Raw genomic sequence first — 18256 nt, 5'->3', positions numbered from 1 at the left:
AGAAAGTGGAGGGGCAATGAAGAGAGAGATGAGGGTTTGGGTTCTTATTTGTTTAGCGAGAAAGAAGATTTGAGTGACGTGCCAATTGGATAATCCAAAGGGTTGAATATTTGATTAAAATTCAACTGAATCAAATTAAATTAATTAAAAATTAAATAAATTAATTTTTTTAATAATTGAATCGATTAGATTTTTTAATAAAAATCGAATAAACTGAATCGATATTTTATCAGTTAATTCAATTTTCCAACCAAATTAACCAAATTAATTAATTTTTTTAAATATTATAAAAATTTTACTAATTAATTAAGAATTATTTATAAATTTATAAATTATTTTTCTAGTTCGGTTTATTCAGTTTAATCGAATAAGAAATTTTAAAATCGATATCAAATCAAATTAACCGAATTAACTAATTTTTTTATAAAAAATAATTAAAATTTTAAAATAACTGAATTAAATTTTTTAATTTGATCAATTTGATCATTTAATCAAATTTTTGCTCATTCAATTATCAACGATGAATTTTTAGCATCCTTTTTCCAAGTGCCCTTCTAAGTTTATAAACTAACAATTAAAATAAATTTATTTAATTTTTAATTCAATTTAATTAAAATTATTATATTAAAATATTTTTTATTTGATTAAAATTATTCTAACATTATATTCATAACTCGTGTTATAACAAAACTAGTACACATTCCTTTTTGCCTGTCAATCCTTAATCATCATATCTAGAGGGCTCTTCATCTCTCTATTCTTCTTTTCTATTCACCTCCTTTTTCTTTTTAAATTTAGATAAAATCATAAAAAAGAATTTGAATTTTAATGAATTTGTTGCATTCATAGGTTTAATTTGAGTTGGTAAAGTTTAAAAAATATATAAATAACGAAATACTTAAGATCAAATAATACCTCCAATCACTGATATTCTATAGTAAAACTTAAATAAAACTCTAATATTCTTTAGAATTTTTTAGAGTCTTCTAACACTTCAAATCTCACTATAAATGGCGATGCACAAGTGGATGCATGCATAATTTCTTGGTGGATAAGGTTGTATACAGGAGATCAATGGCATTCATCTAAAAGTACACACGTATTATGAATCTCTAGGAAGAATTACTCTTGCTAGATTTAACTTCAGAAGGTTTGCTAGAATGCCGTAGTGCAAATGTTTCTGTGCATGTGCTCCATCGATCTTTCAATTCATTTTTTGCTATGAAAAGTTCAAGACGTCAATGAACTAACAAACTGTTCGCCTTTATGCAGGTCAGTAAACATTAAAGACACAATAAATGGTGGAATGCTATCTCCACTTAGCAAAGACTCAGCTAAGATGCGAAAAGAAACCTCTTGCCCAGATGAGCAGCAGCTGCAATGCTATTCACTGTGGGAGGGAGATTCTTTTCTTCTTCAGCTTCAGGGTATACTCAAGGATTCTCTCTTCTGATTCTTGGCTGCAAAAGCACAGAGACACAGATGAGAGTTTTACCGTGGAATCAACACCAATTGATCAAACAAGAGATGAGCCCTCAACTTCAACAGCTTCTTCAAGTAGTAACAGACTAACAGTTCCAACAATTCTAATGCTGCTGAGGCAGTTGATCAGGGTGAAAGAAAGATATTCCTTAAGAGTAGCATCAAAAAGCCACTCACAGGTTGCCCAGGTTTAGTTGGTGAAGTTGAGAGAAAAAAATTCTTCAGGAGATTTACAGACTACCACACTGGGGTTTTCTAAAATGAGGAAAGTGCGGTGGATCGATTCATGTGGAAAAGAGCTTGATGGAGTTAAGGAGTTCCTACTCTGGTATAGAGCTATCCATTTTTTTTCTTCTCCTTCAAATAAAAAGCTCATACATGAATATAGGGATTGTTCTGTCAACCGCCCAATTGAATTTTAACAATTATTGGAATCAAATATATTCACATTGTATACCTATTTGACACCTACTAATACTATAACCACGTAAAAGCTTTGAGAATTTTTTTTTCCTTCTACTCAGACTAATCAGGTAGCATATTGATCAAGGTTTGACCTGCATTCACTTTCGAAACCACGGCCCCTTCTTTTTTGCTTCATTTTTTCCATCATATATACTTCCCCAGAAGAACAAGGACATCCAGAAAAGAACAGCAAAGAAGATTCGCAGCCTATCCTGGATCCTTGTCAAGGTTGTCTGTATACCTGTGCAATAAGATATCACATTACTTAGTGAGCACCCTTCAAGGAGTATGAAGAAAGAATAAAATGAAGATAAAATTGCTAAGTGCCTGGAACTGGAGTTCACCGATATAACATAGAGCGCCATTGGATGTCATGAAGTGAACTTTTGCATGAGTTGCTATAGCAACTAACTGTAGTGTATGGTAAAGAAATGATCGACATTTTTTTTAATAAAAAAATAAAAATAGAAATGTCCTTTATGTTTGAAACAGAGAAACATATGTTACCAAAACAGAGAACAAAAGATCATAGGCTGCTCCCTAACCTTAATCGGCATTCAATTATCTTTTTCTTACATCTATTTATTTGTTTGTTTGACCCTCTTCATCACTCGAGTATTTGGATTTGTTTGTTTGTACATATTTTATAAATCCTCTAGGATCTGATTACTTGGATGAAAGAAATGATAAGGAAAAGAGAGTGAGAAAAAGATGTATGTAAATGCCTTAATATCTTCTATCCAAGTAGTCTAGTCACAAACTAACATCACTGTTTTCTAAACTGTATTGGACCAGCAGGTCAAACTAGTTAACACGGGAATCAGAAGCAGAACTATTCCTGTTCAATTTTTTTTATCGATCTGGTTGGACTGGATTTTGGCTAGTTCAATAAGAGAAATTACAAACTAACAGGGCCATCAGTTCACTCACCGGTTCAGTTTCAGAAGCATTGACTAACATGTCTGCTCATATAGCAAGACCGGGAAGTGGGAGAACCACCAGTCACCCGCTCAGTTCAGTTTCAAAAGCCTTTGCCAATTAAAATGAAATACAACACACACTTAACTGATTGTTTGCTATATTAGTTTGGGCCTGGAACATGTTCCATGGTACCTTGAATAGAAGCTTGCACTATTTAAATACTTAGCATGGTGCAGTATCTACAGAATTCAATGTTTCTGCATCAGCTGTCACCAGCTAAAGAATGACCTACATGCCTTGACATACCAAACACAACCTCAAATGTACCAAGACTTCTTTCGCATTTCAGAAGCTGATTCTCTTTGAATTCTTTGCATCTGTGATCTTAATTAGACAATATTACACAGAGGTGCCGTAGCCTGGCAAATCTGAGATCTGGATAAAATAGTTGTTGATATAAGTTGTGTGGACACAAACTAGGAATGGTCTAACCTTATTTCTGAACTTTAACATATACAGAAAGGACTTTGTAGCAACACTCCTTTTGCAGTTGAATGATGAATTAAGATTAACTCATCTGTACTCAGGGTTTCTAGATAAACCATACTGGTAAGAGAGTTCGCACCAAAAGTATTCTCAATAGTAAAAAATAAGCACTAGCTAACAAAATTCATCAAACTTATTTTTTGATCAGTAGTTTCAAAAACATTCCCCACTAGTAAAGGCTAATCATCAAATAATTGATGCAGTAAAATTTTTAGAAGCAGTTGCTTGATTAATCAGGCCTTATGGTAAGAGTGTTGGAGCTAAGAAGAATGCATAAAGACATAAAACATCCACACAAAAGAAATACTATCCTAGAATGTTACATAACAACACCTCCATACATTTCTTGTATATGCAACTCTGTTCAAGCATTTGTTGCTAGGATGAGAACTAACAACTCTTGTTAGTTATGGTCTAAATCCCAATATGCAAAAAACAGATACCAAAATAAATAAGAAACCCAATCAGATAAGAAACTTTCACCAAAAGAAGGCATAATCATGGATGAGATTGGAAACCTAATGAGAGATATCTATGTCCGTAAATGTCAAGAAAAGAAGAAAATATGATTGTCAGCGTTATGGGGGAAAAAACAGTCTGGATCTAAGAAAGAATTGGCAATTCTCGTCATCTTTGTCTATGTACAAGCTAATAGCTCTCACTCTCATAAAAATCTTGAATTAAGCTTCAGAAAAACTGATACAAAGTATAAAAAATTGATGTATGCTTTATGATTATTGTTAGAATATTTAGGAATTGTTAAAATATTCTGTTAAGGATAAATATTCTGTTTTTCTTTTTTAGAATAATTCTCCTAGAATAGGCCCCAATATTCATGTATAAATAGGGGCTTATATCTTGTAATAGATAGAGAGAGAGAAATCCATTGTCTTATTATTTTACATGGTATCAGAGCCAAGGGGTTTAGGTTTATCCGCCTAACCCTAATTCTTCTTTCTCCTCTCTCTCTCTGTTCGCCACGCGTTTTCCTCGCGTGTGCTCGTGTTTAGGTTTGGGTTTTCCTCCCTCCTTAGGTTTAGGGTTATCTGCCCAAACCAATCCTCTTCCTTCTCTCTCTCTCTGTTCGCCACCGTTTTCCTCGCGTGTGCTCGTGTTTAGGTTTGGGTTTTCCTCCCTCCTTAGGTTTAGGGTTATCCGCCCAAACCAATCCTCTTCCTTCTCTCTCTCTCTGTTCGCCACGTGTTTTCCTCGCGTGTGTTTCTGTCAGCCGCCTTCCTCGTCGTGCGTTTTCCTCGTCGCGACGCAGCAATCGCGGTGGCTTCCTCGTCGCGCGTCTTCCACAATGCGATGAGCAGCATGTTCCTCGCGACACCACTCTTCCTGTGATCACGCGCTCCTGTTTCTTCCATGCGACGCCACTCTTCCCGTGGTCGCGCGCTTCTGTTTCTTCCTCATGACGCCACTCTTCCCGTGGTCGCGTGCTCTTGTTTCTTCCTTGCGATGTCACTCTTCCCGTGATCGCGCGCTCTTGTTTCTTCCTCGCGACGCCACTCTTCCCGTGGTCGCGCACTCCTGTTTCTTCCTCGCAACTCCACTTTTCCCGTGGTCGCGAGCTTCTGTTTCTTCCTCGCGACGCCACTCTTCCCGTGGTCGCGCGCTCCTGTTTCTTCCTCTTCACGACACCACTCTTCCTGTGGTCGTGCGCCTCTCTTCTCCGCTGCCCTCTTCCAGTAACGGCAACAAGCTAGCAAGTTCCAGCTCTCCGAATGTCAAGCTCATGCCAAATCAGGGGAAGTCTCTTTCAGATCCTGAACGATACAGGCGATTAGTAGGGAGACTAAGCTACCTTACTGTTACTCGTCCGGATATCTCATTTACAGTAAGTGTAGTAAGTCAACTCTCCATGCAAGAAACATTGAGATGCTGTAACAAGCATTATCCGATATATCAGAGGTGCTCCAGGAAAGGATCTTTTGTATGAAGACAAAGGACATCCTCGAATTGACTACATATGTAACAAGCTGGGTACATATAATTTATATCTTCCAGCTTGAGGGGGAGTGTTAGAATATTTAGGAATTGTTAAAATATTCTGTTAAGGATAAATATTCTGTTTTTCTTTTTTAGAATAATTCTCCTAGAATAGGTCCCTATATTCATGTATAAATAGGGGCTTATATCTTGTAATAGATAGAGAGAGAAATCCATTGTCTTATTATTTTACAATTATAATTCCATCGATTTAGATTGTTTACAATTACAGGAGTTGAGGTGTTGATACAACATTATATAAAGTACTTTTACCAGTTCAAATTGAGATTCATAAGGTGCTAGTCAATGAAAACTTTAAAACCTAGAGGACTGATGTACTTCAGACTTGAAAAACAACTATAACAGGTAAGTTCAAGTGCATATCATTCCGCATCATTGATTGCAGATTAGGTAAAATGCCCAAATATAACTATTTCCTATCTGAATATCCTATTTTTTCCAAAGTTAAAGTGATCTGTGAAGGTAATGTATGCCATTATCAAAGGCTATCAACATTCTTAAGATATTGTAATGATAACTCAGAAAAGAAAGGGACAACATAAGTTTTTCTGCATCTATCATCTCTCCCTATTGCCTGAATTGAAGGAGTATAATAGCTTCCTGTCATAGTACAAATAGAGGTGTCTCACTGATTATATGCATTCTTGCATATTAGCAAAACAACAAAAAAAAAATCATAGATCACAAAGCTCATTTCTATGACAACCACAATCACCCTCCATTCTTCTACACACATCTGAATCTTGTTGGGGGAAAAACCTAATTCACTTTACTAGGTAAAGCATTAAACCGATATATCTTCCAATTTTCCAGTATAAATCTTTGTTTAAGAAATGGTCATTCCATTCACTATTCACATCCCAAGGCTACTTGCACAATTACATGTTCTTTAAGAGCTGGTTCGAGCACGTCCTCCAACTTTACATAAACCACGGAAGCAAACTAGAGATTGTCTGGAGCCAATTTCAGGATAATTACAATTCAAAACTGAAGAATTCGAAGTAGGAAAAATAATCTAGCAAACAAAGTACAAACTTCAATCCCAAATTATCGGCAATCGGAATCTCTTTCTTATTTAACTATCACGAATCTCAATCCAATATTTCATAATTCTTATTGTTAGAAACAGAGCACCACTGTCCCAGCAACAGAGCACGGGAGAAAAACTCCCGCAAACTAATAATTATGGAGGAGCTGAGAAAGACATACTAACCGTCTATATAATTTCGATCCTCCCCGGGAGGAGGAGAAGGAGGAGGATTGGGTCTAGAGGCGCTTCTGGGGCAGATCCTGAGGCCGGAGTAGGGCCTCGAAGGTGCGCCAACGCAGGAACGGCGGAGATGGTGGAAAGGAGAATTAGCCTCGGTCGGGTTAGCGAATGGAAGGGAGGAAGAAGGGAGGAGATGATGAGCGTTAGGGTTAGCAGCAGGGCGGAAGCGTGACCGTACGAAAAGGAAGGAGGAAGATGAGGCGGCGGCGGCGGAGGAGCACGAAGGATGTAGAGCGAGAGACAGCAGCATGATGATTGACGGTTATCGATAGGCAGCAGCTAGTGAGAACTTGTTCCATTTCCCACTTGAGATATCGGGTCGGATCAAAGTAGCTCTAATGGATCAAAGTCCGATCCACTTGAGATATCTGGACATGAGCATGAAGCAGTTGATGTGCTCAAGTGTGGGATTCTAAGGAAGTTACAGAACTGAATGGTTTCATCTTCGTATCTTCAATGTAAATGCAAATCCTTCACATTGCTGATTTGTTCCCCCTTTTAAATATGCATCTTCAGTTAGTACATCAGAGATAGGTGTAGATATGCTTATATCTCTTGGTCCAATTCCCTCAATTCAATTGCTCACTTTAATCAATGAATACAATAAATGGTCGTGACGAAAACAAAAAACAAAAACTTGTCGACCCCTCCAGCATCATCTGAACTGATGTTCATCAGGCCGCCTGGGCTAGAGTTCCTTGCGATCTACTGTGGGCATAGTTGCTTCATTGCTTTTGCTCCTTCGACCTCTCCTCGTTGATGCTTTTGGTTCTATGTTTGAGTTCTCCTCTATGGGTTGTCAGCTCGTCCAATATTTCAGCATCACATATATCTATTTGATCCTCGTTACCGTCTGGAGATGCTTCTGTTTCCTGAATTTAAGAAAAAGGAGGAGTAAGGCAAGTAATGTACGAGTAGCAAAGACTAAAAATAATTGCCCCTTAAAAAAATTCAGAAACCAAGAACGAGAATATACAGAGAATGTGACCGAGGCAGCATGACGATGGACAGAAGGAGCTTCATCATATTCAGCTGCATCCAACTCCCGAAGGTAATGTCCATGGAACATTTTAGGCATGATATGCTCTCTGATGCTAATGAGAAGGAAGAATGGCAGTGGAAATAGGATTCCAAATATAGGTATCCATGTCACACCGAAGCACAACAGCAAATAAGCAAGCTGAAAACCAGTGAAGATGGCAATTTGTTTGAAGGGCACTGATTCCACATAGGAAGCATGGACGCTTTCTAAAACCCTGCATAAATATTGAAGCTTGTAAATGTCGACGCATTGAAAAGTTCTCTTTTTGTTGTGTGTGTGTGTGTAGTTTTAAGAAACGATAGATTTACTTGTATCTTCGTCCAGGAGAGACGAGGCAATACAGTATCCTCTCCCAGAACTGATTTCCAGGGAGACTATCAAGGGCCATATAAGCAAAGTATCCCCAGAGAAGTGATGTAGGTATCATTCTGATGATAGGCATAGCTCCAAGACAAGCTCCAACTAGAACGGACTGCAAAAGATTGGTCAGTCTTTGCTCGTTCACCCGAACAGGCAAGTGGGCATCTATGTGTTTTACTGGATCAAATGCTTCTTTAGCCTCCTCTTCAGCTGTGTTGTCGTTGCTCATAACTGCATCCTTCAGATTCTTCAATTCCTTATCTACTTCCATTGTCTGCAAAAGAGTTTCCAATAACTCAACAAGGGGAAAAAATGGTCAACTGCGTGTAGCATGTCCAACTAAATACCTATTCAAAATGCACAATCAAGCCCAAGATTTACTGTGAGTGATTCTAGTAGCAGTCATCTTTCCCCAAATTGTAAATATGAAAGCATATATAAGAATCTTCAGATAATTTTAACTATTAATTAGCCTCAAATGGTAAATGTTGATATTATATGACAGAAATAGTGTTCTTTCTCATCCATAAAGAGTCTAAATATGCAAGTGCTCTTACTGAATTCCCCTTGTCCATCTCTATGAAAACATCTTGCATCTTCCCATATATCTCTGACTTACTAGCATTTTGCTTCACGCTTTCTTTGACACTTTCAACCATCTTCTTGCGCATTACCTATACAAATCATTAAATGTTTGAATAGAACTAACTCTTGTCTGGCAAGAGAGGAGAAATAATTGCTGATTGAAAACCAAAAGCGCTTTTACAAACCTGCCTCTTAAGAACTGCGAGGCTCTTGGTGTGCATAGGGGACTGTGGAAGAACTCCATTTGAAGGGGGTATACCAAGCAACCCACAAACAAGAACCTAAAATTGGGGAACTAGAATAAATATGATAACTAATATTTCTCTTAATTCATGAAATAGAAATTATTTTGATTGTTAATACCATGAAACCTAGGACCAAAATGTCATAATGATAAGCAGAAGGCCTTTTCAAATTAAACTCCTTCTGTTGTGCCAACTGGGAAGCTACACTATGGTCAAAGAAGTAGAGTCCGGCAACCATAATAGCAGGTATGATAGCAACAAATATGTACACTGGAGGAACAGAAAACAAGTCCTGCAAAATTATTCAGCAAACGAATCAGAAAGGAAATAAGTTGAGATACTAAATTAAGTCACAATGATGTAATTTAGATATAATGAGCTTTTCTCATGAAGTTATAAGAAAACAAATCAACAGAAAATGACATAAGAACTAATCAATGTTTTCCAATATTAAAATCATGCATCATCAAACTGCATTACCACCAACTATCTAATGATAATTAATAAAAATGATTAAATTTGTAGCACCTTTGCAACGGTCCAATGGGACAAGGATTTAGGCTCCCATGGTAGAGGGGTAAAGAGCCTCCTGGGAACTCCAGTTTCAACCTCCTTTGGGATAGCATATGACATTGCTGTCCATAGCAATACCATAAAAGGAACCCCATAGTCAGCAATGAAACTTCTAAACCACCCTGTATTCTTTCACAGCGCCATCACTGTTAGATGTTGCATGATATTTTCTTACATAACCAAATGAAAATGTTAGACATGCCTGTGCCATAACTCCATGACCTTGCGCTTCTGCTTCTTAATGCAGTAAAAACAAGTCCAAAAGTGAATATGATGCCTAGCAATCCATTTATATATAACCACTGGAACTGGTAGGCTGGTAGCGTTTGGTCTTCTCCTTTTGGTGGTCTGAACTCACTTATAATTCCCTGTGATCCTCACTTGTTTAGAAATAGACTTTTATAATTCCATGCACAAGGATAAATAGGTTGCAACTTATACAGAGAAGAAAACCTTAATAGCTTCTTGAAAGAATAGAACTGTTATCAACATCCCAAAGAGTTCTCCTGCAACCCTTGTGAATCTGCTAATGATTGAAGCAGCGTTGAAAATTGCAAGCAAACATAGAATAGCAGCTGTCCAAATGCAGACCCTAGCAACAAGAAAGAAAAAGCCTTAAATCGGAAAACAATGTAGAAAGAAACATGTAGCAAAATAAAAATCTGCTCTGCACCACATTACCATCCTGCCCAAGCCAAGTATAAACGTGGTCCGAGGCCTTCACGTCCTTTAGCAAAACTGTACAGATATGTGTACATAATTACTGTTGGCTCTGCCACACCTACAATCAGCATTGGTTGCCCACCAAGCACTGAATGTATGATCCCACAGATAGCTGTAGAGACTAAAGTTTCCACAGTGCTTAGAGATCCATCTACAAGAAGCAAATATGATGGATTAAAAATATTGGTGTGTAGGTGTAGCATATCATGATGAATAAAAATAGTACATTAGGCCAAGGAAGGATATCTGTTCTACAGAATGAGGAATCCCTACCAGTATCTTTGCTTAGTTGTTCACCGAAGGCAATAACAGGAAGTGCAGAAGCAAAGAAGATATACATTGTTGGAGCCAATATCCTGAAATTGAAACAAAAAAAGAGAGAGTCATATTTAATGAAAAACTAAGGTTTTTCTATGATCAAATATTCAAATGAACAATTGTTAGCAAATTAGTACAAGTTAAAATATACAATCATACCTTAAGCCTGTATGACGTCCGCATTTCCAGTCTTCCTTATAGCATGATAATCTTCCCTTGACATCCTCGATAATCCCACTCATGAGAGTGTTGCAGTGATCCATTCCTTTAAGTTGTACACAATGTATAAATTAAGGTCAATGATGCAACAACTGTAACAGCCAATGCAGAATTCAGCATCAGCTTCCAATAACTTCGATCATATAATATCATTTATATCAAAAAGAGATTGAGCCCTATAAATTTTTATTGTGGAAAAAGAGTTTCCTGGCTTTCCGCTGTTTTCTCGCGACTAAATATTGAGCATCTATTGAACAGACGTGGATATTATATATATTTAAGCTCAAGAGGAAAGATGGCATCACGCAACTAATTTACTTTCTCGAGACTAAAATTGAAGAACGATAGATCCAATTACTCAAATGAAAGATGGAAAGAACAATCATGACAAAAAAGAACAAAATTGAAGAAATGAAAACAATAAAATGGGACGACAATAAAAAGAATCATGCTCGAGTCCTCAACTCATCGTCATCCACGAAACATATAAAGCAAATAAATAAGAAACACATGCACAAAAAGACAAACTCAATATAATCTTTAGAAAATGAAGCTCGCATTAAGATCAAACTAAGCGTACGTCATTATCAAGAATTAAATGAGCTTAGGCACATAGCTATATTTTTCATCATCTAAATCAGAATAATTGCAAATAATAACACGAAGACAACGGGAAATCGAAAACTTTATGACAATAAATACATCCAAAGAAAAATTAAACCTAATGTCTATCAAATAAGCGGAATAGTCAAAGTATCTAATTCGTTATTATTTAAAAATAATAAAATCCTCCATTTCAATTAGATACAATATAGACAAATGCATTTGAAGTTAATCAAGCAAAGAGCACAATGATACAAACCGGATCAGCGTTGGGTGAGATTTCTCTTCCCCAATCTCACAAAAGAGAGTTGGAAAGGGGGAAGAGGGGGAACTCGAGAATGGGAGCGGAGAGAGACAAAGAGGAGCGGCCTCCTCCTTTCTTCCCGTTCTCTATTAGCATGCGTCGTAGTTGGTTTTAGCTGTGCATTGGATGGAGGAGGGCGGGAGGGAGGGAGGGAGAGTCGCTACGCTTTCGCTTAGGTGGATGCTCGGCCCTATAGGAAGCAAGAGATTGACGGAGCTGCCGGGACGCGGTGTGTGCGGGGCCACTAACAAACAGGTGGCTGGTGCTTCCTGCCCACTTCTATTTTTAAGTTTTAATTCTATTTTTGTTTTGTCTTTTGATTTGCTTTTTTCGTGAATATTTTTAGATGTGAATATAATAATATTGACATCGAACAATAATAGGAACATGATATTTGTTGAAATGATGAAATAATAGTATTTTGAGATAAAAATATAATAGAATGTTATTTTAATATATATATAAGAAATTAGAGAAATTAGAGTGCCCTTTTAAGTTAAACCTAGTCTTGGCGATCGCAGAGGACGAGCTTTCCGGCCTTTTCACATAATCCCTGCTCTCCGACGCCATCAACCACCCTTCCGTAGCTGTACTTCAGCGGCATTTCGCCCAGCATCCGGTGGAACTCGGTGATGCAGTCCCCCCTCTTCTTCCGGTGTCCCTGCCTTGCGCTCAGCCCCATCCGCCCCATCGCCGCCTCCGCCCCGCCGCCGCTTCCGTTGTTCCGCGGATCGCCCCAGTCGCGCACCCTTCCGCCCACCAGCACCGGCCCGACGCCGCTCTCCTTCGCCACTACAAAGTTCATGAGGATGTCCTCGCAGTTCCTCTCCCGGTCCACCAGCCGCCGCGCCTCGCTCAGCCTGCCCCAGCAGCTGTACTGCCGGAGGTAGTCCACGCTCAGGATCATGAACTTGGTGAGCACGATGGAGTAGCGGTCCGGGTGCACGGAGTAGATCCAGCGCCGCCTCTCCAGATCCAGATCGTGGGAGCGCGCGAAGAGGCCGACTAGGGCGACGCCGCCCCGGGAGCCCCAAATAGAGAAGGCAAAGGAGAGGGTCCGGGAGTCGATCTCGACGTCGTCGTCACAGACGGCGACGGCGCGGGTGCGGATGGCGGCCCGGGGGAGGAAGCGGGCGTTCAGGGAGGTTGAAGGATTGCGGACGACAAATACGGAGGCGGATCCACCGCCTCGAGAGGAGAGGGAGGCCAGGGTGGCGGCGGGGGTCGAGGGGTCGCCCCAAAGGACGAGGACGGCATCGACCAGCGGGTGGGCGGCGTAGGTGGCTGCGAGGGTGTTGAGGAGAGGAAGGCGGGCTTCGGAGTAGCCGTTGATGAGGACGGTGAGTCGATCTGGGCGGAGAGTGAGCGGATCTGGAAGGGATCGGGGGTCGCAGGCGTCGGAGTAGGATTCGGAAGAGAGGAGTAGCGGCGAGACACCGGAAAACAGCAGAGGGAGGAGGAGGAGGAAAAGAAGCTTGCGGCACATCCCTGCGACACCACCAAGTTCGTTTGGCTATGGCGGCGCATTAGGATTAAAACTTAAGTTAGCCCTCATCCCCTATAAGGAAATTATAAACTCCACACAATATGCGGCAAATGTTCATCTAGTTTAATACTAGTAAAATTCAGGTTCTCGGGAGATAGTTAATTTGATATTAAAAATTTTTTCTATTGACTGTCAAAATAAATTGGGAGTTCGATCAAGTTTGACACCTGGGAGATCTAGTGTTATAAATTCGATTCAAACTCAAGTACAATATACCTTTGGGTAGTTATTTTCTTTTTTATGTACTGTAGTTTAAAAAAATGATAAATCTGGGTTGATTGTTGCACTATCTTTGCGTTTTATCCTGATGAAAAAAAATTCTTATAAATACGTCATAGTTAGGGATCGAATTCTTGTTGTTTAATAAATTTGTCTCATTTTTTGCCATATATCATACGTAGTTCAAGGTCATTCATCTAATTGTCATTAAAATGATAATGTGTCACACTATTTTCAATTCATCAAAAATCTTTATATAGCATTTGTTTAGTTTAGGGTTTATTAAATTAATATAGTTAATATTTGTTTATCAAATTTAGCATAGTCGATATAAATTTTATTAAATCTAACATATAACTAATTTTGTTCGAGGTAAGGACGGTGAAGAAGAAAAGATAGCTATATTTTTGGATATATTATAACCTAGGTCAAAGGTTGATACAATTCAGGTATGATTAATGTTTTAAATAAATTATAAATCAAAAGTACTTTTACTATTATTTTTTAGAATCCATGTATCTTAATCATAATTTTGAAAGTACTTCAAAACGTATTAACTGAATGAATCAATGATTGAAATATGAAAATCCAATATAGCATTAATAGTGTTTTATTACAATTTTCCTAATGTATTTTGGTAATATTGCCTTATATTAAACTAGCTAATATGTAACACTATATTGTATTACTCTTACATTGCTTTTGAAATATTTGTGCTAAATTTTTAAATTTTTTTATAATCTAGATATTTGAACTTTTAGCTCAATTAATTTTAGAGATGAATGATCTTTCTTCTTCGTTTGTCCACAGTGTAAATTCAAAAGTATGAGTAGCTCTTCATCCAACAATCAATATTTTAAAATTTTTATTTCACTTGAGAAAATATGCTACAATGTACCTTAGCTGAGATTCAAATTATGAGTGTTTGATTAATCTATCGAGTGTCTTGCCAATGGAAACTTTATACTGATTGTATTAGATTTGATGAAAGTGTCTCGTGTTAGATTAAATAGAATCTATTTACAAACTCATGAATATAACACTAGGAAATCTAATATGCAAGTTACTATATTGACAAATATTTGATGGATATTATGCTTTATTATAAAAATATATATTGTACTATATTTTTAAGTTACATTAGACCGAGAAGAAATGTAAATGTTGTGTTAGATTAATGCATTAAATTTAAAATAAAAAATAAAGGGATATGTTGTTGGTAGCTAGAGTAAATGAAAAATTAAATTAAAAAATTTGGATATATCGGTCAGAGATGGACTTGAATTGTTGAACTCAAAGATGTCGAGTTAGAAAGGCTAAGTCGAGAAGGTTGAGATGGTCAAGCTGAAAAGGTCGAGCTATCAAGTACAAAAAGCCGAGATAGGAAGTCCGAGCTACTAAGCAAGGAAAGCATAGAAGGGAAGGTTGAGTTGTCGAGTAGGGAAGGCCTAGAAGGGAAGGTTGAGTTGCCGAGCAAGAAACGCAGAGCTATCGAGCAAGGAAGGCCTAACAGGGAAGGCTGAGCTGGTAAGGTCGAGCTAAGGAAGTCAAGTTGCCTAATAAGGAAAGTTGAGTTGTTGATCAAGGAAGGCCGAGTTGGGAAGGTCGAGCTAGGAAGACTGAGCTATAGAGTAGAGAAGACTGAGCTATCTGGGAAGGCCAAACTATCTAACAGGAAGGCAAGGCTAAGAAGGCTGAATTGCCTAACAGGGAGATTGAATTGGGAAAGTCAAACTAGAGCTCGACTCTCTACTTAGCACTGTCTAAGTCTGTGTTATATATAGTTTCCTTATAAGGTGGTGTATACTACCTTTGCTCTACTCAACACTATCTAAGCTTGGGTTATATAGTTTAATGGTTGCTTGTGGGTGATTGGATCACATTTCTATGGCCTAAGGAAGCCTCTATTATAGGCTCAAAATCCTCACAATCATTAATCCTACCACATAATGGTCATTACTCGACCATTATAATTACCTCTGCAGGCAGGCTTAAAACACCAACAAATTGGCTATTAATAATTGCCCGTTTTGATTATGTCATTAATATGTTCATTTCATACTTAAGATACTTGAGGTAAATTGAAAAAATAATCTCGAATCCCAAGTGATAAAATGTCAATAGAATCGCTTAGGCAATTTTATCTGTCCTAATCGGTTCAACATTCGACTACATAAGTCATGCTTATATATGAGTCAATTGAGTCTAGTGCAATTCGAATTTTAAATTCACACCCCCTTGCGGGCACATACATAAGAGAGTGTTTCTCATTCATACATATTCATGATATCTAAAATTATGATTTAATATAAACCAGCCATATTATTCACTTTCTAAGGTACGTAAAGTGTAGGGATAAAATCTTTTAGTTCAACATAATTAATTCTTAACTATAATAATCCTAATAAATAAAATATTTATTAAAAGTAGATTGACCATCTTAAGATTTTGTAGATGGAGTAGAAATTTCAACAAGGAAGACTTTTGTGACTAATGCACATTGAGCGAGGGCATCAACGAAGGCATCCTTGTAGCATTAATATTCATTGATCAGGGTGTTTCAAATAGTAATGTTGGACGAGCATGTGTGCGTTCCGGTAGAAGCATTTTAGCACTTCACAAGCAAATGCATATGACAAAGGCATTATGATCGATGGTATAATTGTCAAGAGTAGACAGTCTCAGAGAAAGAAAATAACATCAATAGAAGAAGAAGATGAGGATGTTATTTAAAAAAATTTCACTTCTCTTCTCACTCTAGTTGATCCTAGAAAACAAATTGTATATGATCCGGTTGAGATCAGGATCGATTAATGATTGACGGAGAGTTTGAATAAATCAACGTAATGACACTTGTGAAATGAGAAGTCGATAACGAAGAAGAGATTATATGTCAGATGGAGATTAGGACCACACTTTGACTATTGATGTCTTGTGCTCATCAAAAATAAGTTAGAAGGGGATTGAGACGGACCTTGACAAGACCTTCTTATACTCAAGTCAAATTTTAAAGAAGAGAATAGTAATAGGTGAGATGGCATAAAATCATGTATCTTGGTACCATTATCTTATACAAGGAGAGAAGAGTGATGAAAATTTATACTGTCTTTTTCAAAAGGCACATTCTTTTATAATCAACACCTCTATTTGATAATAAATGAAACTGTCATTCCATAATGGAGATGAGAGTTACACCTACTCTAATAATTGTCCGTTGTGTACTCAAGTTCGAGCTCTTAAAGCTTCTGACCCTTAGGGGTATTTAAGTTTGGGCTCTCGAATCCTCAATTTCTAGGCACTCCGGAGGTCGGGCATTTGGACTTGGGTTCTTGAATGCATGGGCGCTTAGAGAGTTTGGCACTTCGGTGCTTGAGAGTTTGACACTCAAATGCTCAGATGATATGCATTAATTTGGGTGCTCGGGCGATCTACACTCGGGTGCGCATGCAACTCATTCAAGCTCGGAATTGAATCACATAGGCGCGTTATACTGACCTGAGACAAATTGAATATCTGATGGTATAAGGATATATTCTTTGTTCTACTCTTCTCTCTATTCTACTGGGAAACAAAGTAGAAACTAGTCAGTTGGATTTTTTTTTTTCCCATTCTCCTCTCCTCTCTCCTTATTTTCCTCTTCTCTTTTTCTCTCAATTTTCATTTGTCTTTCTCCCTTCTTCTCTCTTCATCCCAAAATGAGGACTCAGATGAAGCCACAACAGTGTTGTTGGGTAGATTAGCAAAACAATTTATTGCCTTTAAGAGGGTAGAACTCAGAATGAGGATACAAATAATTGGACGGAATAATCATCCAACGACGATTTGATTTGATATTGAGCCGTCACGTCAAATTTACTGTTCTTCACCTTATCCTTCACCAGCTCAATCACGTCGGCCGTCAACCATAGAGATTAATTACTTTACGAGTCTTGTCAGTCAAGGATCACGGGTTGCCACAGTCGGAGACGAAGATGACGTCGATCGTTGTCAGTGACGGCGCTGTTGTTACTCAGCGGCCGGTGTTGCTGGTCGATGGCACAATGCCAATGAGGCTTCTGTTTGATCTGACCAGGTGGCGAGTGGCTGCCAACCAGCGGCTCTGCCAATCGTCTGCTAGCTCGTCGATTGGGGCTTGGGCGCGGCTTGTAGGGCGGCGACCTAGCTCGATTGGTAGCTGGAGTGACCTCGGCGGGTGACCTACAGGTAGCTAGCTAGCTAGACTCTAATTGTCGCCTTCGTCAAGTGGGTGGCGGCGGCGCAAAGCAGAGGATCTAGTTGTCCGACAACGCGCGACTCGGGCCATGCCTGCAGTCGCTCGCGTGAAGCTGAAGGCGAGGAGATCATCCGACAGCACTACTGCGGTGAGCTCCGACGGTACGTGTCAGAGAAGCCGGTGACAAGAGGCGACAAGCGAGCACTTGGGTAACTCTCCGCCGAAGGGCACCTGCTGTCGCATAGGAGTATCGGTGCGGCCCCGGTGGTCGTCGTCGCGATAGCTTGGTCAATCCGATCGTCGCCCTTACCATGGAGCTAGCGACTCCAGTTCTTCTCTTCAGGAGCAGCAAAAACAGAAAAATAAAATAAATAAATATGTTTCGGAGTAAAATTGTCTATACAGATCATAAAATATGTCATTTCAGGAATTATAGTAATAGAATAATTATGATGATTGCAATTGTAGTATTAAGTAATAGGAATAATCCTCTTAGTAGAAAGCATGTATTAATTATTTGTACAATTAACTTCACGTGGAGCATCCAGATCATTCTTTCTTCATCAAAAAGTCAATCATCAATACAATCTCTGAGCTCTTTTGTCGTTC

At 38.5% G+C, this 18256-nt stretch overlaps 2 protein-coding genes across 2 annotated transcripts; both read right to left on the bottom strand.

The window, feature by feature from the left end:
- Window positions 1–7422: 7422 nt before the first annotated feature.
- LOC141847533 (boron transporter 4-like) lies at window positions 7423–10806 on the bottom strand. Its single transcript, XM_074735589.1, has 12 exons — window positions 10703–10806; window positions 10499–10581; window positions 10184–10376; window positions 9956–10094; window positions 9705–9870; window positions 9458–9624; window positions 9048–9221; window positions 8870–8965; window positions 8657–8773; window positions 8048–8373; window positions 7674–7953; window positions 7423–7569 (listed from the first exon to the last, which is right to left on the bottom strand). The coding sequence occupies exons 1-12, from the start codon at window positions 10804–10806 to the stop codon at window positions 7423–7425; spliced, it is 1992 nt and encodes a 663-aa protein (XP_074591690.1).
- A 1315-nt stretch (window positions 10807–12121) lies between these two features.
- LOC141847992 (glycosyltransferase family protein 64 C3) lies at window positions 12122–13245 on the bottom strand. Its single transcript, XM_074736105.1, has one exon. It carries the CDS (start codon window positions 13153–13155, stop codon window positions 12172–12174), a length of 984 nt encoding a protein of 327 aa, XP_074592206.1. The 5' UTR covers window positions 13156–13245; the 3' UTR covers window positions 12122–12171.
- Between the last annotated feature and the right edge of the window lie 5011 nt (window positions 13246–18256).

Source organism: Curcuma longa, chromosome 16 (assembly GCF_044706935.1).
Source record: "Curcuma longa cultivar G26 ecotype Majalengka, Jawa Barat chromosome 16, ITB_CL_G26_1.1, whole genome shotgun sequence".
Lineage (NCBI taxonomy): Eukaryota > Viridiplantae > Streptophyta > Magnoliopsida > Zingiberales > Zingiberaceae > Curcuma > Curcuma longa.
Note: the sequence above shows the minus strand (reverse complement) of the source record. Positions and strands in the feature narration are given on the sequence as shown.